The following is a 23,568-nucleotide window of genomic DNA, read 5'->3' on the forward strand; positions in this document are numbered from 1 at the left end:
GGTAGAGAGATCCATATCCTTCTGGTCAAAAATATTTATTGCAGCTCTTTTTGCCATATTAAAGTACTTAAGAACAAAGGGAATTGCTCATCAGTTGGGAAATGGCTTAACAAATTGAAATAGAGATGTAATGAAATAGTCTTAAGAAATAACAAAAAAGATAGTTTTAGAAAAACTTAGGAAAATTTGGTTAAACTGGTAAATAAAGTGAGTTAGAACCAAGAATGGGAAGAAGTATATAGTAAACAACCTGGAAAGACTTTAAAAAACTCAGCTGTGCTATATACATCTTTGGATATGGAAGCTGTTTAGATTTGTTTTTCTTAACTGTATTAGAATAGTTATAGTTTCCCTTTTTCTTTTAGTTGAGAAATTTGTTAGAAGAGAGTTAGCTAAATTTGGGGGGGGGGGGGGGAGAAAGTAAAGCATCTTTAAAACTCCATATAAGAAAAGCAACTAGTGATGCAGTGGATAGAACACCAGTCCTGGAGTCAGGAGAACCTGAGTTCAGAGCCAGCCTCAGACAGTTAATAATTGCCTGGCTGTGTGACCTTGGGCAAGTCACTTGACCCTATTGCTTTAAATTTAAAAATCATTAAAAGAAAGTTCAGAGGGAAGTATAAACATGTATTATTTTGAAATTCTAATGTAGAACATAGCAAGACTAATATGGAAATAAGTTAAACATGATTATTCATGTATAACCTGTATCAGATGATACACTAACATGAGAAGGGGAGAGAAGAGGAAGGTAGAAAAATGTGGGGACTCAATCTCACAAAAAGATGAATATTGAAAACTATCTTTGTATGTTACTAAAAAATAAAATGACATTTTAAAAAATAAAACATTCATCCCAGTAAAAGCAAACAAAAACATAAGTTGTACATATTAGTAATTCATGAATTCTCAATGAACCTCTTTCTGTTCTACTTTTTATATTTGGAAATAGTTTTCCTTTTTTGATGTCCTTTAATTTAAATTTTTTTTCTTTTAAGAAAAAATGTTAACCGTGGGGGAAATACTGGCATAACTCTAGAAAAGTATTTCAAGGTGACTTCTTTTTGTAAAATATGAAGTATTAAGATGTCTTTTTCCCCCCACAGAGGTTGTAAGAACAAGGCTACGTGAAGAGGGAACAAAATATAGATCTTTCTTCCAGACGCTGTCTTTGGTTGTTCGAGAAGAAGGATATGGATCTCTCTACCGTGGTTTAACAACACATTTGGTCAGACAGATTCCAAACACAGCTATAATGATGGCCACCTATGAACTGGTAGTCTACTTACTCAATGGATAGCAGTATTTTGCTGCAGTCCTAAGAAGAGGGAAGACCAAAAGATTGCAGTGGACCATAGAATGTCAAAGCCAGCTTGGTGGACAGAAGAAAAATCATTCGGGAACATATAGCTATGCCCTAAAAGGATGATTGGTGTAGGAATCAATACAGTCCTACCCTATTTCACCTTTTTGGGCAATGTAACAAAACCTTGGTCAGCTCTTATAAGGGAATGCCTTTAACCATTTTTCAAAATTGCCATTTTCTCTTATGTGTGCCCACACAGTCAAATTCTGATTCCTGGTAAGGTTAGAGTGTCTAATGTTTTTACTCCATGAGTACTTTTCCAAGCAATGTCTCCAGTAAACATTAATTGTACTCTTCTCTTATCAAAAGATAGAGTTGGATAAAACATGAATTTCTACTTGTATGTGTTCAACCTTTGAGTTAAAGTTTAAAAATTAAGCTTAAGTACCATTTCTATATTGTCTTTGATATGGTCATCATTTCTTGTGAACTAAAATGAACTGTTCCTCACAATAGTCATCATTATGGTAAAATGTCTGAAAAGGATATATTGAATTCTTTAATATTGAATTTTTTATTTCCATTTGTGCCAGCTCTTGATTTTGGGCAAATTGAGCCTTTTAAATACCTCTTTAGTAAATACACTTCAGGTAGTAGGTATGCTTTTTTGCAGCAGATTATGGACCCACCTAGGTTGATTATTTTCTTAATGAACCACAGAAAAATTGATTGTTGACTATCTTAGTAACTATATTATGTCCTGAAATCTTCCCTACATTGTAATTTATGAAGACAAGAAATAAGATTCTTTCAAAAATAATTTACTGGACCCAGTACATTTAATTCAAGGAGAAAATATTTTTGCACTTTGAATTTTATTGTTTCTTGTTTTTATAGCTATATCCCTAACTATTAAGAATTTCAAGCTTTGATTGATTTCTAGCACAATGCAGTCTTCATTCAGTAAATGGAGAAAATGGTAATTAAGAATGTTTTAAAGTATTTCCCTTATATATTATATCCCTTCTTTAAAGAGCAACATTGTGTTCAACTGTGGCAACACAAACATTAGAAAGGGGCTCCTAACATCTGATTTGCAGGTAGTAATTTTATTGACTTAGTTTTGTAAATGGTATTTACAAATTGCATTTGACAAGAGAAGTTCATTCTGTAATAATTTACTAAGTAACACATCTTAAGATATTAACGTTAAATGTGCTAACAGTATGTAGCTTTTAACATTACTATTAGACTTCTCAATTGCAACTTTTAATACTTAAATGAGGTTTATATCTGTGGCCCTTAACAAAGATGTTTACTATAATTCTGTCAGTAGACTTCTTTTGGATGTTCCTACACTGGTTTACAGAAGAGTGCAATTAATCTCCAGTGTGACATTTCATTATACATAGGACTGTAAGTTTTGTGCAATGGCTTTATCTTAAGAACGACTCCTTATGCACTTTGTGGCCTTTTTTGTAGGCTGGAGGGAGGGGAATTTGTGATTTTTTTTCCATGTTAAGATTTTCAAATATTGGTAACGAATATTAGACAGTGTTCAAAACATAATTCAAATTGTTCACAAAGTATTTTTTTTCTGATTCTCACTATACTACAGGAGAAACTATGTCCCATCTATTTACTCATGGAATGTGTTATGTATCATTTTGGAGTTATATGTGTTATATATGTAGTTTTTCTTGTAAAAGCTTCTAGTGTACTCTCTTTAATTTGTAATGTCCTCCCTACTGAGCAATTTCAGTGAGCCTTTGCAAGATTCAACTTAGAAATGCTTTATAGTAGTTTTCCTCTACCATCAGCAATGAAGCACAGTGATCTAGTTTTTCTTTAATTTTAAGAACTGAATGTTTTTGAGGTGCTTTGATTAGAAATAGAGTGAGTATTCCAATCTATTTGGAGACAAAAAGTGAATTAAATGTACTTACAATTGATGTACCTTGAGCTAATTTTTACTTTGAAGTATTTATTGAAAAATACTGGAAAAGAAGATTTTTTAATTCAGATTCATAGACAGTCTACATCATGAATGTATTCTAGCCTTTCTGGTGCCACATTTGCTACCTAATAACAGTGCCATATGTCCAATGAGTGACTCACAAACATTAGTTGAATTAAATGTGGAACAGAGGTTCTTCCAATCATAATGGGATTCTACAAATGCGTAATTGATAACAACAAAACTAATAACTAAACAAAACCTTAGTTTTACTTCAAAAATGAGTGCCGTTTGAGGATTAAAAACAAATATTCTAATCCTGCAAAAATTAAATTTGCCTTTAATACATACATACATACAACATTTAAACATTAGTATTATGTATGTTACAAAAAAAGATAATTGTAACTTCCTGCTATGTTGTACTACTAAAGAGAAGAACAACAGTGAATTCTAATTCTAAATGACAATTTTTATTGTCAGATTTTCCAAAGCACAATCTCCAGATCTGTCTATGTATGGAGATCTGTTAGATTAAATTATGTTTGAAATAAATATACATACATTCTGTTCACCAAAGTCTTGTTAAAAGTTTCCACCTCTTTGGGTTTGTATTTATTTTAAATGCAGAAATAATTTGTCATGATATCAGAATGTTTGAATTACCTTTTTTTATTTTTACCATGTCTCATATTATGTCATCTTATTTGCTATTAGATCATAATATATTATTTCTTGAATGCAGGCAGCCAATTAGCATTCTTCAGAATGTACCTATTTATATGTAATCCTCATGGAAATTTAGTATATATGTGATTATAGGTGAAATATAGGTCCTAGAATAACATTCTGTAGTACTCTAATAAAACAGTAGATGGGACTCTAGTATATATGCTAGGTCACAAATAGATGCCTGAGTTTTATTATCCAAATTTGAGCTTTATTATGATCATGGTATGTAAATCCATGAGAAAATTGTACCACCAAAGTTTTTTCTAACTTCTCATTATGGATGAGACTTTTTGGAATAAACGTTACCAAGAGTAGCACCTCAAAAAATTAACAACTTTTATGTCACAATAGAAAGAATGTCAGTGGATTATGTAATGCATTGTCTCCTTATAAATCCTGATACAAGATATGAAACACCATTAAAACATTGGACCAGCAGAATTTGGATACTACAAAAAAAAATAGTATTTAATCTATTGAAGCATAAGTATTTCTTTTAAAGTTTATAGAATGGCCTTAAACTACTTTTTAAAAAAACAATTCACATGTATTTTGATTATTAACTTTTAGGTTAATTCAGCCAAGCTACCCCTTCATCTTTTGGTATTGTTAGTTTACATGACCCTCTCCATTCTGTTAGTACTGTGGGGATACTTTTTGTGATAACACATTTCATCCCTTTTCCTGTTCCAGCACTGATCATGACTTTTAACATTCCTGAGACATCACTCCCAAAGAATTTAAATTGGAAAAAAGACTTTTTTTTTGCATAAAACTCTATAAAATGAGCCCTGAAAATACCCTTGGGTAAATGTACTCTTTCTGCCCACCTATCCTATCCCCTCTTGCCTATCTTTCATGTTACTTTGTGCTCATTTTTATACTCATTCTTCTAGGAACTGAAAATTATACTATCACTTATGAGTTTGTGTAGATTTTTTTTTTAGTCTTTACCCCTTCATATGTGAATTTTAAAATTATGACCTATCAGTCATATCTAAATAGTTGACTCCATGAAAGTTGAAATACTTTGACATTCTTGTGAGGTTTACTATTCTTGCATTTATGTAAGTGGCTGTAAATTGTGTGCAAATATCCTATATTTATGTTATCTAGCTGACTTTTGTTTGGACTGTTAAAATTCAAAAATTAAAATGCTTATGCAAATATAGTGACTTGTTTTGCTACTATTTTGTAAAATTCATTATCTAGTACTTTGAGAATTCAATTACACTTTCTAAGACTTTTAAGTAGGGCAGAAATAGAACATTAAGATCATCTGTTAGATTGAAAATAATATAGTATCATAATATTTAACTTTAAATCCTTGCATATCATTTTTTTCTTCCTACTCATTATCCTTTTCATTTCCATTGAGAACAGATATTACAAAAACATTGGAGAAAGAAGATTTGAGTTCTAGGCCCACTTTTTCATGTTGGCAATGTGACCCTGGAGTTGAGGTCAACCCTTATTCTCTCAGTATTTCAGGCAACTGTACAATTATAAACTACAGAACAGCTGCCAATCTGCACTGTTAGAATTTCTAAGGCTCTATTTTGATAAAATCTGAGATTCTGATTCCCCTCCTCTCCAAAAAAAAACATTTTAGAATTGTTAACATTTTTTTAACCTTTCACTTATTTTTTTTCTATTTCTCTTTTTTTAATTGATGAAAGATTTTATTTATTTATTTTGTTTTACAAATTTGCCCTATTCTTGCTTTCCACCCGCTGAAGAAGGCACTAAAATATTCCTGTTCAAAAGCAAACACAACACCCCCTCCCCCCCACAAAAATACAGACCCCCTTGAGAAACAAAACAAAGTGTTTGTCTGTTGTAAGTCCATCACAGAAGTTACTGCCATATTTTTTTCACAGTTGTTGTTGCTGATTGTAATTTCCTCCATCTATTCCTCCCCACTTCCATATATGTTTTCTCTCCCTTTACTCTGTCCTCCTAAAATGTGCTGTGGGGCAGCCGAGTGGCACAGCAGACAGAGCACCAATCCTGGGGGCCCCAAGTCCACATACCACCCCAGAGATCCAGCAACCACCTGGCCCAGTGGTCCCTAACAGGCCACCCAATCCCAGCATCTTGCAAAAAGTAAAAAAGAAAATGTGTTATATCTGACCATTCTCTCGTGATCTACCCTACCCTCTATCATCCATATCCCCTACCTTCCCCCTGCCCCTTTGCTTCTTTTTATTCTAGATCTCTATACCCTATTGAGTGTGTATGCTGTTTCCTCTCAGCCATTTCTGATGAGAGTGAAGATTCCCTGATTTCCCTTGGCCTTCTTCCCTAACATACTGCAAGATCTCATTACAAACAAAAATCTTATATGAAATAGCTTATTCTACCTCTCTCTTATTCCCTGTACATTTCCCTTTTAGCCATTGCCTCCATTTTTATATTATATCTTCAAATTCAGCTTTCTCCTGTGCTTCATCTATAAAAGCTCCTTCTACCTGCTCTATTAAATGAGAAGTTTTTTATGAGTGTTATCAGTATCATTTTTCTATGCAGGAGTACATATAGTTCATCATTAAGTTCCTCATATTTTACCCTTCTTCTCCACTCTGTGCTTCACCTGAGTCCTGTACTTGAAGATCAAACTTTCTGTTCAGTTCTGGTCATTTTAACAGGAACATTTAAAATTCCCATTTTTTTTACTTTTTATTTAAGAGAAAGATTTTATTTATTTTGAGTGTTAACGTTTTTTCCCCCATTCTTGCTTCCCTCCCCCCACCCCTCAGAGAAAGCATTCTGTTAGTGTTTACATTGGTTCCATGTTATATATTAATCTCAGTTGAATGTGATGACAGAGAAATCATAGCCTTAAGGAAAAAAATAAAGTATGAGATAGTAAAATTACATAATAATATGGCATCTTTTTTTCTAATTTGACAGTAATAGTCTTTGGTCTTTGTTCAAAGTCCATAATAATTTCTCTAGTTACAGATAGCATTCTCCATTGCAGACACCCCAAAATTATCCCTGTTTTTGCACTGAAGGGATGAGTAAGTCCATCAGGGTTGATCAACACCGCCATGTTGCTGTTGTTTTTCTGGTTCTGCTCATCTAGGCATCAGTTCATGCAAATCCTTCCAGGCTTCCCTAAATTCTCATCCCTCCTGGATTCTAATAGAACAGAAGTGTTCCATGACATACATATACCACAGTTTGTTAAGCCATTCCCCAATTGAAGAACATTCACTTAATTTCCAATTTTTTGCCACCACAAACAGGGCTGCTATATTTTTTAATCTTTTTTTATTTAATATTTATTCTCATTTTGTACAAATTTATTTACATTAATAAAATAGTCTTGTTTAAGAATAAACAAAATACCTCCTTCCCATAGATATAGATTTGCTTGAGCAATAAAGGGGAGAGAAAAAAAATTAAAATTAAAAAAATAATAGTAATAATTGTAGGTATGGCCAGGTGGTGCAATGGACAGAGCACCAGCCCTGGAGCCATGAGCACCCGAGCCCACATCCAGCCCCGTACACCCAACTATCACCCAGCCGTGTGACATGCAAGCCACCTGAATCCCACTGCCCTGCAAAAAACAAAAAAAAGGGAAAAAAAAAGACCCAAAATAAAATAGTAATAATAGTAGGGGTGGCTGGGTGGCTGACAGAGCATTGGCCCCTGAGCCAGGAGCACCTGGGTCCAAATCCAGTCTCAGACACCCAAAGATCACCCTGCTATGTGGCCCCAGACAGGCCACCCAGCCCCATTTGACCTGCACCCCCCCCTCAAAAAAATAATAACAACAAAAAATGTGCTCCAGTCTTTGTTCTAACACCAACAACTCTGTTATGGGTGGATCACATTCTTTATGATAAGTCCATGGCAAAAGTTACTTCCATATTTTTCCACCATTGCCATTGCTGATCTCAACTCCCTCCTTTCGTATTTCTCCACTACCATGTACTATATTTTCTCTCTCCTTTCACTCTGACTCTGCTGTAGGGTAGCTGAGTGGTGCAGCAGACAGATCCCCAGCCCTGGAGCCAAGAGGCCCTGAGCCCTATGGTCCTGGACAGGCCATCCAGTCCCAGCCCCTTGCAAGAAGTAAAAAAGAAAATGTGTTACATCTGACCACTCTACCCCCACGGTCCATCCTCTCCTCCATCATTCACATCCCCACCCCTTCCCCCTGTCCAACCCCCTTCTTACTCCAGATGTCTATACCCCATTGAGTACATATGCTGTTTCCTCTCCTAACCACCTCTGATGAGAGCAAAGTTTCCCTCATTCCCCCTTGCCTTCCCCCTTCCATATCATTGCAATAGCTCATTGTAATAAAGAAAAATCTTATTATATGAAATATCTTGGCCTATTCCCCCTCTCCTTTTTCTTTCTCCCATTAAATTTCCCTTTTTTCTATTGACTCCATTTTTACTCCATATTTATCTTTGAATTCGGCCTTTTCCTATGCTTCAACTATAAAAGTTCCCTCTACCTGCTCTATTAACTGAGAAGGTTCATATGAGTTATCAGTGTCATTTTTCTATACAGGAATATATGCAGTTCATCATCATTAAGTCCCTCATATTTTCCCCCCTCCTCCAATCTCTATGCTTCACCCGAGTCCTGTATCTGAAGATCAAATCTTCTGTTCAGCTCTGGCCATTCCAAAAGGAACATTTGAAATTCCCCTGGTTTGGGCAGCTAGGTGGCACAGTGGATAAAGCACCAGCCCTGGAGTCAGGACCACCTGGGTTCATATCTGGGGTCAGACACTTAATAATTACCTAGCTGTGTGGCCTTGGGCAAGCCACTTAACCCCATTTGCCTTGCAAAATCCTAAAAAAAAAAAAAAAAAGAAATTCCCCAAGTTCATTGAAAGTCCATCTTTTTCCCTGGAAGAGGACATTCAGCCTTGCTGGGTAGTTGAATCTCGGTTGTATTCTAAGCTCTTTTGCCTTCTGGTATATTATTATTCCAAGCCCTATGAGCTTCCAATGTAGTTGCTGCTAAGTCCTGTGTGATCCTGACTGCAGCTCCATGATATTTGAACTGTGTCCTTCTGCCTGCTTGTAATATTTTCTCTTTGACTTGGGACTTCTTGAACTTGGCTATAATATTCCTAGGGGTTGGTTTTTTGGGATCTCTTTCTCGGGGGGGATCGGTGGATTCTCTCCATTTCTATTTTGCCCTCTGCTTCCAGAATATCAGGGCAATTTTCCTGTAGTAATTCTTTGAAAATGATGTCAAGGTTCTTTTCCTGATCATGACTTTCAAGTATTCCAATAATTTTTAAATTATCTTTCCTAAGTCTGTTTTCCATATCAGTTGTTTTTTCAATGAGATATTTCACATTTTCTTCTAATTTTTCATTTTTTTTTTTGGTTTTGAAGTATTGATTCCTGATTTCTGGTAAATTCATCAATCTCCCTGAATTCTATTCTTTGTCTGAAGGATTTGTTCTTCTCAGAGAGTTTTCTTATCTCTTTTTCCATCTGGCCAATTTTGCTTTTTAAAGCATTCTTCTCCTCAATAACTTTTTGAACTGTTTTATCCATTTGACCTAAGCTGGTTTTTAGCATGTTATTTTCTTCAGCCTTTTTTTTGGATTTCCTTGACTAGGCTGCTGACTTCATTTTCATGTTTTTCCTGCATCTCTCTCCTTTCTTTTCTCAGTTTTTCTTCTCACTCCCTCATTTGATTTTCAAAGTCTTTTTTTGAGTTCTGTCATAGTCTGATCCCAATTTCTGTTTTTCTTGGAGTCTTTAGATGCAGGAGCTTGTGCTTCCTCACCTTCAGACTGAGTGTTTTGATCCTTCTTGGGTTCATATGCGAAATATTTCTCAATGGTGTTCCTCTTTTTCCTCTGCTTGCTCATTTTCCCAACCTTAGCCTGGTTTGGGGGGTGTTTCCTGAGCTTCTGGGACACTCCTACAAGGGTCTCAGTGTGTGAGGCTCTGTCTTCCCTCCTGGTCTGTGAATGACCATATGCGCCCCCCCTCTGCCACAGGGCTGAGGTGGGGGGGGGCCTGCTGTTCTGTGGGGGGGCCTAGACTGTGATCAGGATCTGAATGTGGTCAGAGCCCCAGAGTCCTGTTCCAGGGACAGAGGACAGAGCTCAGCAGTTTCTCTCTCTTCACTCCCCTCCCTCAGCTCAATGGGCTCATGCCCTGGAGGCTCCTGCTTACCAGCTCTACCTGCTTCTGCTCCTGGATCTGGGCTGTGCTGGCCATGCTGCTTGCTGTGTGTCCTGAGGGCTGGGCTTCACATGCTTACTCTGGCAGAGGTCCCCCACTGTTCCCCCAATTTGTGCCCAATGCTCCCGGGGGGGGGGGGGCGTAGCTCCGGAGACTCCTCCGCTACTGTGAGCCGCGGGTCCCAGTGCCCTGGGTCTGCCTCTGGGAGGCTGAAGTTCTTTTACTCTGGCGGGCCACCCCTCTGGCAGGCCTCCCCTCCAACCCCTGGGAGCAGAGCCTTTCTGTTCTTTTCCAGGTTACCTTGACTAGGAGAACTGCCTCAATGGGTCCCTCTGTGGGTTCTGTCTCTCGAAAGTTTAGAGTCCTTAGCTTATGAGTTTTATGAGAGAGCATTTAAGACATGATCCTATCTTGTCGCCATCTTGGCTCTGCCTCTAAAATTCCCATTTCATTGAAGGTACATCTTTTCCCCCTGGAAGAGGATGTACAGTTTTGCTCGGTAGTTGATTCTCGGTTGCATTCCAAGCTCTTTTTGCTTTCCAGAATATTACATTCCAAGCCCTGTGAGCCCTTAGTGTAGTTACTAATAAGTTCTGTGTGATCCTGACTGCAGCTCCACGATATGTGAATTGTGTCCTTCTGGCTGCTTGTAATATTTCTCTTTGACTTGGGAGTTCTGGAACTTGGCTATAATATTCCTGGGGGGTTGGTTTTTGGGGATCTCTTTCTGGGGGGAGATTGGTGGATTCTCTCATTTTCTATTTTTCCCTCTGCTTCTAGGATATCTGGGCAATTTTCCTGTAGGAATTCTTTAAAAGTGAGGTCAGGGAGTGGCTAGGTGGTACAGTGGATAAATCACTGGCCCTGGAGGCAGGAGTACCTGAGTTCAAAACTGGCCTCAGACATTTAATAATTAATTTAGTGTGTGACCTTCTGCAAATCATTTAACCCCATTGCCTTGCAATGAAATAAAATAAAATAAATAAAAATGTGGTCAAGGCTCTTTTCCTGATTATGACTTTCAGGTATCCCAGTAATTTTAAAATTATCTTTCCTGAATGTGTTTTCCAGATCAGTTGTTTTTTCAATAAGCTATTTCACATTTTCTTCAAAATTTTCATTCTTTGGGTGTTGGAAGTATTGTCTTGATTTCTCTTAAAGTCATCAGCTTCCTTTAGCTCCATTCTGCATCTGAAGGATTTGTTTTCCTTAGAGAGCTTTCTTATCTCCAATTCCATCTGGCCAATTCTGCTTTTTTAAAGTATTTTTCTCAATAACTTTTTGAAATGTTTTATCCACTTGACCTAAGCTGGTTTTTAACATGTTATTTTCTTCAGCATTTTTTTGGATCTCCTTGACTAAGCCTCTGACTTTATTTTCATGTTTTTCCTGTATCTCTCTCTCATTTCTTTTCCCAATTTTTCTTCTGTTTTCCTTGGAGTCTTTAGATGTAGAAGCTTGTACTTCCTCATCTTCAGACTGAGTATTTTGATCCTCCTTGGGATCACAAAGTATTTGTCAATGGTCAGGTTCCTTTTTTTTCCTGTTTACTCATTTCCCCAGCCTGTGACTGGTTTGGGGGGTGCTTCCTGAACTTTTTAATTTTATTGGGACACCCCCACAAGGGACTTCAGTGTGTGAGGCTCTGACTACTCTCCTGGTCTGTGAATGACCACCAAGCTCACCCCTCTGCCAAGGGGCTGAGGGAGGAAGGTCCCTGTTCTATGGGGGGTCTAGACTGATCAGAATCTGAATGTGGTCAGAGCCCCATTGTCCCTGTTCCAGGGACAGAGGACAGAGCTCAGAAGTCTTCCTCTACTCCCTTACCTTCAGTGGGCTGAGCACTCAGGGCGCTCAGCCTAGAAGCTCCTGCTTGCTGATTCCAGGAGCCTGCTTCCATTTCCTGGATCTAGGTGGACTGTGCTGAGTGCTGTGACCCTGCTGAGGGCCTGGGCTTCGCACTCACTCTGGCAGAGGTCTCCCTGCTGATCTTCCAAGTTATGCTTTGTGCTCCCTGGGGTGCAGGTCAGGAAACTGCCCCTGCTGCCCAGAGCCATTGCTCCCAGGTGCCCTGGGGCTGTTCCCCAGGAGAATGAAGTTTCTTCACTCTGGCAGGGCCACCCCTCTAACCTCAGGGAACAGAGCTTTCCTACTATTTTCCAGGTTACCTTAGACTTGAGAATTGCCTTACTGGATCTTTCTGTGGGTTTTGTCTCTCAAATTTAGAGTCATATTTTTAAGATTTTTCAAATATTTTGGAGAGAGCACCTAGGAGAGGCTCTTCTGCTGCCATCTTGGCTCTGCCTGCTCTTTCAATTTTTTTTTTTCTTAGTTTTTGCAAGGTAGTGGGGTTAAGTGGCTTGCCCAAGGCCACACAGCTAAGTAATTAAGTATCTGAGGCTGGAATTATACTCAGGTACTCACTCCAGTGCCCCTGCTCTATCCACTGTGCCACCCAGCCAACCCCCTACCTGCTCTTTCAATTTTAAATGCTTATTTATGACCTTAAACTATTTTACATAGTATTTATTTATTTAAAAACTATCTTAGACATTGACATAATATATTCATAAATTCACTATAGAAACGAGAGTTTTCTAAATATTCTCATTAAGGGGGCTGCTAGGTGGCACAGTGGATAAAGCACTGGCCCTGGAGTCAGGAGTACCTGGGTTCAAATCAGATCTCAAATTCTTAATAATTACCTAGCTGTGTGGCCTTGGGCAAGCCACTTAATCCCATTTGCCTTGCAAAAAAAAAATATATTCTCATTAAGTTTATCATTAGTAGAGAGACAAAGAAGATAAGAGTTCTTTTAAAGCCTTGTGTTTACATGTCATAGAAGTTGAGGACTGAATCACAATATTTGGGGTTTTTTTTTTAAGTTTGGGCAGTGTGACACCTACTGGTTAAATAATGAAAATTGCATTCCATTCAATGAGTGATTTGGTCTGAATTTTGCACTGAGGAAATTAGCTCTTTTGCTTCTGTGTTGACAACTAATTAAAAATAACACTTAACAAGGCCTCTTTTCCTGTTGTGTTAATGGGCAAGTGATTTCATTGGTATAAAGAATTGCCACAGAGGGACAACTACCAATATAGGTCAATACCATCTCTGCAGCTTATTGTCCTAGCTTCCTACAACACTAAGGTTAAGTAATTTGCCAATCATATAAGCCAGTCCTCATTAGACAAGACTTGGATATTTCTGCCTAGCTCCAAGTCCAGTACTTTATCTAGTGTACCATGCTGCCTTTCATGATACTGAAGGATATTAAAGGTATTAACAATAATTAAAGGGCGGGGGGAATGTAAAATCCTCATCCTCCTGGTTTTCAAGGGGTTTTACCCTCTGGTTGAGGAGGGGAGGAATATTAAGAAAATAAAATTCATGAAATTTGAATAATACCAGGCAGTATATGATTATGAAGCTGAGTACAACTTTAATATATGAGTTCAAAAATGGAAATGCACTATGAACAGTTGAACATTATACAAGACAAGAAGCTTTGTAGGTAAGATAGAACTTTATTTGAACCTTGGGAGATAGTAAGAATTCAGGTAGGAAAGATGGTGTTTGGGGCATTGAAATGAACTTTCTGGGAACAGGTCAATCCGCTAGAATAGTTTGGGAATTGAAAGATGAGATTCTGTGGGTGAGACCAAATTATGGGGAAGATTTAAAAGTCAAACGTTCTAATTCAAACTCTTTCAGTGCACTAGGAGATCCCTGAAGTTTTTAAAGCAATAGAATAACATGATGAAAGATAATTCTGCTAAAGATGTCAGTCAATAAAACCTCAGAAATTTATTGATTAAGGTGCCAAAGTACTTTGAACCTCAGGCAAGGGCAATAAAGTTATAATACATTCATTTATGTGATATGTCTGTTATTTCAATCATTGACTTCTTTATATCTAAAGAAACAAGTTCCCTTGGGAACAAAACTGGTAAGACATTTTCAGTACAAGGACATTGAAAATAGCTCCTCTTTTTAATCTTGGGATTTGCTACAATAGAAAAAGCTAACATTCATATAGAAGCAAAAATTTAGAGCTTAAAGTGACCTTACAATTTATGTAATTCAACCCCTTATTTTTACAAATTAGGAAACTGGGGCCTAAAAAAGTAAAATCATTGGACCAAGGTCCTTCAGGTAACAACCAACAGCTGGAATTGAAGTCCAGATTCTTTGTCTTCAAATCAATAAGCATTTTGTTAAGTACCTACTGTGTGCCAGGCTCTGTGGGTACAAAGACAAAAATTAAGAAGCCCACTCTTAAGAAGCTTTCTATCAGGGCGGCTAGGTGACACAGTGGATAAAGTACCAGCCCTGGAGTCAGGAGTACCTGGGTTCAAATCCAGTCTCAGACACTTAATAATTACCTAGCTGTGTGACCTTGGACAAGTCACTTAAGCCCATTGCCTTGCAAAAACACCAAAACAAAGCAGAGTCCTCAACCTCTCTCTCTCTCTCTCTCTCTCTCTCTCTCTCTCTCTCTCTCTCCCCTCAAAATCAAAATGACAGGCAATGGCCTCAGACACAGTGGATGATCTTGCTGTCTTTGATATCTAACCAACCTCTCAAGTGCTTCAGCCACCCTTACCAATTGGAACAAAATGATCTCATGTAGGGAAATCTTTTACTTGGAGTAGAATCCCCCAAACTCACAATGGGTTTTAGGCTTGTTTGTTATCTTCTTCCTGATCTAGCCTATCTGATGAGATGGTTTACCAGGATGTGGCTGCTATACATACTATAGCTTCTTAGAGTCAGTCACAGGTGAAGGCTGGGTAGCAGGTGAACACCAAAGGTAGATGAAAACCTTGAAAAGGGCAAGCCCTCCCACTTGAGGTGCTAGTCCTCCATGGACACTCCCCACATCCTCTATATACCATTAACATTAAGCTATCACCAGGCATTTGAGCCAAATGGGATTTACATTTCAGTAAAACCTAAAGAAACAGGATTTGATAACTTTACTAAACACTTTCACCAATATAGCTAAGAAAGATGTTATCCCAACAGAAACCTAAGAAATCTTTTATTTTATTTGATATGAAAAAAACAAATCCAAGGAAGGGACAAGACTGGCTCAAATTTGAATTATGTTTGAGAAGGAAGAACACAGGCAGAAATAGTTAAAATAACTAATTTGTTCATTAAATGCAATCTCTGATACTCAAGGAATTCTAAGTTTAAAATCCTTATCTGGTCTGCTTGAGATTAGTGTATTTTAAGATACTTGTTCTACATCAGTGAAAAGCCCTAGTTCCATTTCCCACCTTGAATGTTAAATAATGCTAGCCCTAACCACAATGGACCACTTCAATCAATCTGAAGTGCTGGGTAGTAATGGTTTTCTTAGAATCAAGTAATATAGTTTACTTGAACTCATACTGCTTGAACCCATGACTTTAAAGCCTACACTGAGGTACACTAAGCATTATATGTTTTTACCAATCAGTTAAACAATTTATGTAGTCCAAACAGTGCTAGGTGCTGAGGATGAAAAGACCAAAGTAAGATAATTCCACAAGTTTATAATCTATTAAGGAGTTATATTTTTAGATAAATAAATACAAGCTAGATTACCATAAGCCAAAATAAAAACACTGTGATCAGGGAGAGGCAGAAAGAGAGTGTGTAACATTTGAAGAAATTATGAAAGACCTCTTGAAGGAGATAGCACTTGAATGGAACTAAATGTTCCAGGATTGAAAGACAAGGAGGGAGAGAATTCTAGGCATGGAGGACATCAGATCCAAGGACGCTGAAGCTGGTGATAAAATGTTATATATGGCAAACAGTATGTAGACCTATTTGGATCATAGAGTATGTGAAGGAGTGAAATGAAACAGTTTTCATTAGCCTGGAAAGATAGCTTTACCAACTTACCCAAGGTCACAGAGCTTGAAAATGTCTAAGGCCAGATTTGAACTCCAGAAGATGAGTCTTACCAAGTCCAGTTTTCTTTGTACTAAGGTACCACCTAAAAGTGTTTTTAATTAAAAAATAAAATAAAAACTAACATTTATGTAGTGCTAGCTGTTAAGTTCATGCTTTCTCCTAAAGGCAATGAGGAACCACCAAAACTTCTTAAGCAGAGAAGTCACTTTGTCAGATGTGCACTTAAGAAATCTCAGGGGCAGTTATGTGACAAGTGGATAGAGCATTCACCTAGAGTCAGGAGAACCTGAGTTCAAATCCTGCCTCAGAAATTTAATAATTACCTAACTGTGTGACCTTGGACAAGTTACTTAACCCCAATGCTTTGCAAAAATAAAATGGAATCTCAATTTGGCAACTCTATAGAGAATGAATTGTACAGAGGAGAGAATGAATGCAGGAAGAAATTGGGAGTAGGGGCCTAGAGAGATTGTGATTTAAATAGAAGAGAATGATTAGGGAAATGTTCAGAAAGTAAAATAGACAGAGCAAGGCAACTTATTGGTTATGAGAAGCAGAAAATGAAAACTCAAGATTGATGCCTAGCTTATTTTCATACCCTTTCACATATGTTTGCCTGACATTGCTCTAATATTTTATCAGTAAACTGTATAACTGAAGTTCCAGTCCCTAATTTCTCAGTGCTGAAGTTTAGACTCAAGCCCAGTCTTCTGACATCAAATCCAGTATTCCTTCTATTATACTCTTCCAGATGGCAGTCAGGCTCAGAGATTAAATAACTTCCCCATAGTTTTATATCTACCAATTATCAGAGCAATCATAGAAGTCAAGTCTACTAGTTCCTTGTCCTGTTTTCTTTTCCAGGACTCCATGCTACCTTTTATATGTTTAATTAAATAGTTTATAAAATAACTATAGAAGTTTGGACACTTGGACAAATTCATGTTTCATCAAAATAGGTTTATGATTTCATTGTTGTCATCACAGTCATCAGCTTCGCCTGTATTCTAGGTTCTGATGATACAAAGATATAAGTTTATAATTTCAGGGAACGAGGACAGCTATAAAAAGAGATAATAGATAATATAGCTGAAAGGGACCCTCAGAGGTGATCTTATTATAAGATTATAGATTTAGAATTGTTATGAACCCTAGAGATCGCATAGTCTAATACCTCCATTTTACAGATGTGGAAACTGAGAAACAAAGAGATATTAAATGGTTGACTAGGGAATTGATCTTTGTACCATACTACATTGTCCCTTAATCACAAAGAAGAAAAATGAGGCTTATAGAAAGGAATTTAACTCTTAAAAGTCACACTGAAGTAGCAATCAGGATTTTAAACTAAGTCCTCTGACTCCACATCCAAAATTCTTTTCATTTTGTTCTGTCCCTTTATAAATTAGTCCTAAGCTTGATAGCCAATAATGACAATAATTTCCACAGCCTATCTTGGTTTTATCAATTCTAGATAGACTGGTCTACACTAAATTTATAATTAAATATTTCTATGTAAGCATGGTGTCTGGAATAGTAAAAAGAAAGAAGTCCAGTTGCATCTTTTTAAAACAATAAATATTTATATGCAAGTGACTTTTCAGAAGATCAGATGATCAATAAAACACAATCCTTGTTCTCAAAAAACTTTTAAGCCAATAGGAGGAATTCCTTGTACGCAGCCATCTTAGTACAATATGTGCCCTTCTACAAGTAGAATAAATAAGATATTTTAAGAGTTCAGTGAAGAAAACCCAGAAGACTCTTTCTTACATATGAGAAAACTGACTCAAAGAGTTTAAGAGATTTACTCAGAAAAATCATACAGCTAGGAAATGTCAAAGGATGGACTCTGTGGTTTTTCAGTCATATCTGACTCAACATGATCCTATTTGGGATTTTCTTGGCAAAGATAACTGGAATGGTTTTCCATTTCCTTCTCCAGTTAATTTTACAAATGAGGAAACTGAGGCAAGCAGGGTTAAGTGATTTCCCCAAAGTATCTGAGGCTAGATTTGAATTCAGGAAGATGAGTCTTCCTGATTCCAGGTCCAGTGTTCTAGCCACTGCAAACCTCAGCTACCCAATTTATTCCTTAATCTAAATCCAGATTGTTCTACACACTATACCTCATTGCCTCTGTTCCTGTGAGTAGACTCAGGGTGAGAATCAGGAAGTAGACAACATTTGAGTTGACCTTTGAGGGACAGATAAAACTTTGACAGGGAGACAAGAGATCAAAATTTTAAAAAAGCACAGAAGCGGAGCAGGTTTAGAGTGCTGGGAATTGTCTAGTCTGAGTGGAACACAGAGGTAATAGAAAGGAGATAAAGCTGAGAAACCAGATTGGGTTAATAATACTTCGGAGAGCCTTGAATACTAAAATGAAGATCATAGGATCTTGGAACTTAAAACATAGAAATCACCTGGTTTAACCTTCTCATTTTTACATATATTAAAACAGGCTTTAAAGAGACTGGGTATCCTGTGAGTTCCTATGGGTAATACTCTGTAGATAACTGGAATATGATAAGATTTATAAAACACCTAACAGTGTCTAGTATGTAATAAGTACTTAATAAAGGCTTGTTCCCTTCCCTCCCCTTCCTTAAATAATGAGAAGTAAATGAAGGTTTTCAAGGAAGATTAATCTAACAGTGATATATAGGTAGAATTCAAGGAGGTGGGGGGGGAACAAAACCTATAGTCAATGTGACTATATATGTCAGTAGAGCTATAACAATGAAAGATACCTGCAGGAGAGTGAATAAATAAGCTCAAATGGTATTTTATTTGCCCTCTATCACCAAGGCAATGTCAGCCATACAGTGCCAATTGTTCTTGAATTCATTTGCTTGGCATCAACCTTGTCTTCCTAACTATATTATAAATTCCATGAAGCTCAATCATGTCAGAGATTTCTTTCTTTTCCTCAGCACCTTGCAAAGGGATGGACCTGAAGTAGATATTGAATCAATATTCAATGTTGTATAATGTAAAGGAAAGATCACTGGACTAGGAATCAGGAGGCCTCAGAGCTAGACTCAGTCCTGCCACTAATCAGCCCCAAAGTCTCAATTAATACGAACAACAATAATGGTTAGCATTTATGTGGTGCTTAAAGGTTTTCAAAGTACCTTCCAAATAGCTCATCTTATTCCCATAATAACCTTGGAAAATAGGTACTATTTTGATCCCAAGTTTACAGATGAGGAAACCGAGGCAAACAGAGCTTAAGGGGCTTGTCCAGAGTCACACCTCTAGTATCTCTGAGACCACATTTGAATTCAGTTCTTGATTCCAGGCCAGACACTGGATCTACCTTACCAACTAACTGCTTCTTCTGTACAATTAAGGTGGTAAATTAGATCAAAGATGGGGGAACCTGATTGTAGGTAAACCTCTTAAGAAGACACATTTGTGTTTCAAGTGAGCAATTTTGGGGTCACTAAGACATATGTGTATGTGTATATATATATATATATATATATATATATATATATATATATATATATATATATTATATATATATATATATATATATAAAACCTTTATTACTCCATGTATCTCTTTATAGATAAATATGCCCACTTCAAAAAGTTATATGATTTACTCCTTTCTAATCATGTCACTGAAGTGCCTTTACCTGCCAAGAGAAAAGATGGGGAACCGGAAAACTTTTTGTGACCCCACAGTACAGTCTTTTTATTTATTTGTAAATAACATAGTCTGTGACTTTATAGACAATGCTTTTTTAATAGTGCTTTATTTTTAAATATTTTATTTATAAATAGTATATTTATTTTTATACTACAAGTAAGTACAATTTTATCATTCAAAATTTTCTCCTTCCTCCCTTTCCTCCTCCCTAAGATGTAAGCAATTTGATATAGGTTATGTATGTAAAATCATGTAACACATATTTCCATTTCACAGGAAATTCTTAGAATAATGCCATTCTATTGAACAAAAAGGGGTCTTCACCTCTGAAATAAGATAGTCTTTTTTTGTCCTTTCTTATTCTAATATTCTGAGATCACAGGATCATCTGAAATGCTGTTGAGTAAGGTTAAGAGGCTATAGTTTTAAAGGACTTCATCATTTTACCCCTGAAGTAAAAAAAGACTTATAGAAAGTTTATAAACAAACCACATTTTATAAAGAGAAGAGTCTTTATAAAAGAAAGTTTGTTTCTAACATAAATGTATTCTCTGAGGATTGTTTTCCCTTCAGAAACTATATTAGCTGATTTTTTTTTTCTAGTGCTTGTCAAGATCATCAGATGGGGCCTTGGCAGTTGCGAGACTAAGCTCTGTTATAATGGCTTTTGGCAAGGTTCAGGGAGAAATAGCCTTTTCTTGCCCTGCAAACATTTTTTGAGGTCCTATTAGAGCTGACTGCTTATATTGATCTAAAGCATTAACAATGGAAGCTTTCAGAAAGGTATAATGCCAACCATTCCTGGAAAAGTACTTATATTTGTGCAAAATTAAGCAAAACTAGTATAGTGGCTAGAGAACTAGACTCAGAGTTAGGAAAATGAGAGTTCAAATTCTGTTTCAGATACTTGTATGACCCTAAGAATGTTACATCTCCTCTATAAGACTCACCACCCATACCAAAATCATATGAAAGTTTTTTACACTAACATTTTAGAGAGATTTGTGAAACTCTTAAAGGCATCATATAGGGCACTATTGAAATATGGAAAGAAATATTGTGTTATAGCCTTCCATGACAATATAAAATGTAATTGTAGTGAATGTATTACTATCATGAAACTGCCTTTCTACATTCTGCTTAGCTCTTTGATAACTAACTTTCCACTACATATTATTAATTTTATGGTGTGATGATATGGTATTTAATTTAGAATTTAGCTAGGATACAATTATAAAGTTTTTGTAGTAGCTAGATTTGTAACTTAGGTGGTGAATATATTTGCAAATTATTAACAAAGTATCCTTAAATAATTTAGTTCTAGGTTTTAGGGTATATAGTAGGGATACAATCTTTCTCCTCTATCCCCTCTTCCCCCCTCTTCCAATCTCTTCAGACACACTTTTGGTGGAATGTGTTTCATGCTGGCTTGAAAACTGAGACAGAAAATATTCTCCAAAGTCATTCAGAAAATCAAAGATTTATAAAATAAACTGTTCTCACAATGAAAAACACATTCTGTCAAGTGGTAGAGAGGTAGAGGGGGAGGCAGAGACCACAGGTGTGGAATGTTCATACACAGTATTTCAGTCTTACTTAGCTATTTTCTTTTGTCAAAAAAAGGAAGGTTTGCCAGTAGCAGATATGATATGACTGTGGTTAAAAAAAAAAAGGCATCAATACAGCTTTTAAAAATAAAAACAAACAAGTAATATGTAATGGAAAATCTGCAAATGGTTCTGGATCACCCCTATCCTTAGTAAAATTTCATTAATCTTTAATATCATTATAACCCACTTACCAAAGAACCCATTCATTTAATGGATATATCATTTGCCTATTGTGAACCAGTTACATAGCAATCAGTGGCAGAATTCATTAGAATTCTCATCTCAACATTTCTCCCTTTCTTTTCACAATTTCTTATTGCTTATATTGAAAGACTACTGTAATTGCAGCTGCATATGTGTCTATGAGAAAATCAGAGAGAAGGAAAGAAGGGAATGTGATTTCCAGATGATTGGGAGATAGTAATTACAACTAGAATTTCCTTCCTTTCAGGTTTCAGATTAGGGACTTAAGCATTTTGGGTTCCTGAGGAAGCAGGACCAGGAAGGCAGACCTAGCATAGTGTTCATATTTCCCTAGAGGATAAGAATGGGAAGATGACAGTCATGTCATTTTTTTATGAGCAAAAAACTAGGCTGGGGGGGGGGCATCTAGGGCCCTGGAGTCAGGAGTACCTGAGTTCAAATCCTGCCTCAGACACTTAATAATTACCTAGCTGTGTGGCCTTGGGCAAGTCACTCTCAACCCCATTTGCCTTGCAAAAACTAAAAAAAAAAAAACTAAGCCATAGGATGAGGTAGCTAGGTAATCAACCAAACAATCAGAAAACATTTATTAAGCTCCTACTATATATCCAAACATAGTGATGTCATTTTGTTTGTCTTTAATAATAAAGGACAAGAACCAATCAACCAACCAACTATATGTATCCAGCAGTGTTGTAGATAGGAATACAAAAGTCTTTCACCTCAGGGGACCTAATTTTCTATTTGTTCAATCATTTTTTTCCTGTTACATCTAATTCTTCATGACCTTAATCTGAATTTTCTTGACAGAGATACTGGAGTGATTTGCAATTTTCTCCTCTAGGTCATTTAATAGATGAAGAAACTGAAGCAAACAGGGCTCAGTAACTTACCCAAGGTCATACATCTAAGTAAATGTTTGAGTCCCAGATCTGAACTCTGGACTTCCTGACTCCAGGCCTGGTGCCTTATCCACTGTGCCACCTAGTTGCCATATAGTCTGTTAGACTAGAGTGATATATGATCACAAGAAATATAAAACAAGTACTCAGTGATGAGGACAGCATCAACAATTGCAGAAACAACTTCTGGTAGGTGTGGTAATTGAGCAGAACCTTAGAGGTACAGATTCCAATAGGTATGTATATGTGATACTGGAGTTAATTCTAGACAGCAGGACAAAGATCCACAAATGGCAGATGAAGAGCATCTTTTAAGTTGAATAGCAAGCAGGACAGGTTGGTTGGAGCCTATACTGTATAAGGAGTCATGAATGCTGCATGAGGATAGAAAGATTGACAGAAGCCACATTGTGGAGAGTGGTCAGTGCCAAAGGAGATCATGTTTAACCTAAAAGAATTGAGAAGCCACTGAAGATTCTTGGACAGAGGAGTAATATCTTCAAGTCTGCCCTTCAGGAATAATAATTTGGCAGCTGTGTGGAAGACAAAGGACAACAGAATTCAATTCAATTCAAGAAACATTAAGTGGCCTACAGTATACTCACCACTGTGTTTAATGTTGAAGATACAAAAAGAGGCAAAAGAAAGTCTTTGACCTCAACAGAGACCATTTAGGAGGTTTTTGCAGTAAAGACCAGAAGTGAAAAGGCCTAGACTAGGTAAGATTGTCAAACCTGGAAAAGATTTCATCTAATTCACTCCCTTCTTCTTAAAGGTGAGGAAACCAAGGTCCAGAAAAGTTCATTTGCTCGTGTGTACATCTTTAAAGAAGAACATGAAGACCCCAGCTCTTCTAATACTCAGCACAGCTCTACTTCCATTACACTATGGGGGCAGCTAGGTGGCGCAGTGGATAGAGCGCCGAGTTCAAATTTGACCTCAAACATTTGATAATTACCTAGCTGTGTGGCCTTGGGCAAGCCACTTAACCCCATTGCATTGCAAAAAAAAAAAAAAAAAGAATACACTACACTTCTCCTAATCAAACCCAGACCTCCTAGTACCTGATTTGGAGGAATCACCTGACTTAACCCTCCAAATATCC

The 23,568-nt window shown here is 36.9% G+C and overlaps 1 protein-coding gene across 4 annotated transcripts in view; it reads left to right on the forward strand.

Moving 5' to 3' along the window:
* The window catches only part of SLC25A36 (solute carrier family 25 member 36), a 51,947-nt gene extending 46,781 nt beyond the window's left edge, over nucleotides 1-5,166 (forward strand). For all 4 annotated transcript variants that reach the window (XM_074214895.1, XM_074214894.1, XM_074214897.1 and 1 more), the window contains one exon: nucleotides 1,107-5,166. In XM_074214895.1, the coding sequence (XP_074070996.1) occupies nucleotides 1,107-1,300 (194 nt within the window). In that variant the 3' untranslated portion in view covers nucleotides 1,301-5,166. The remainder of the gene's footprint in view (nucleotides 1-1,106) is intronic.
* The last annotated feature ends 18,402 nt before the right edge of the window (nucleotides 5,167-23,568 follow it).

Source organism: Macrotis lagotis, chromosome 1 (genome assembly GCF_037893015.1).
Source record: "Macrotis lagotis isolate mMagLag1 chromosome 1, bilby.v1.9.chrom.fasta, whole genome shotgun sequence".
Taxonomy (NCBI): Eukaryota; Metazoa; Chordata; class Mammalia; order Peramelemorphia; family Peramelidae; genus Macrotis; species Macrotis lagotis.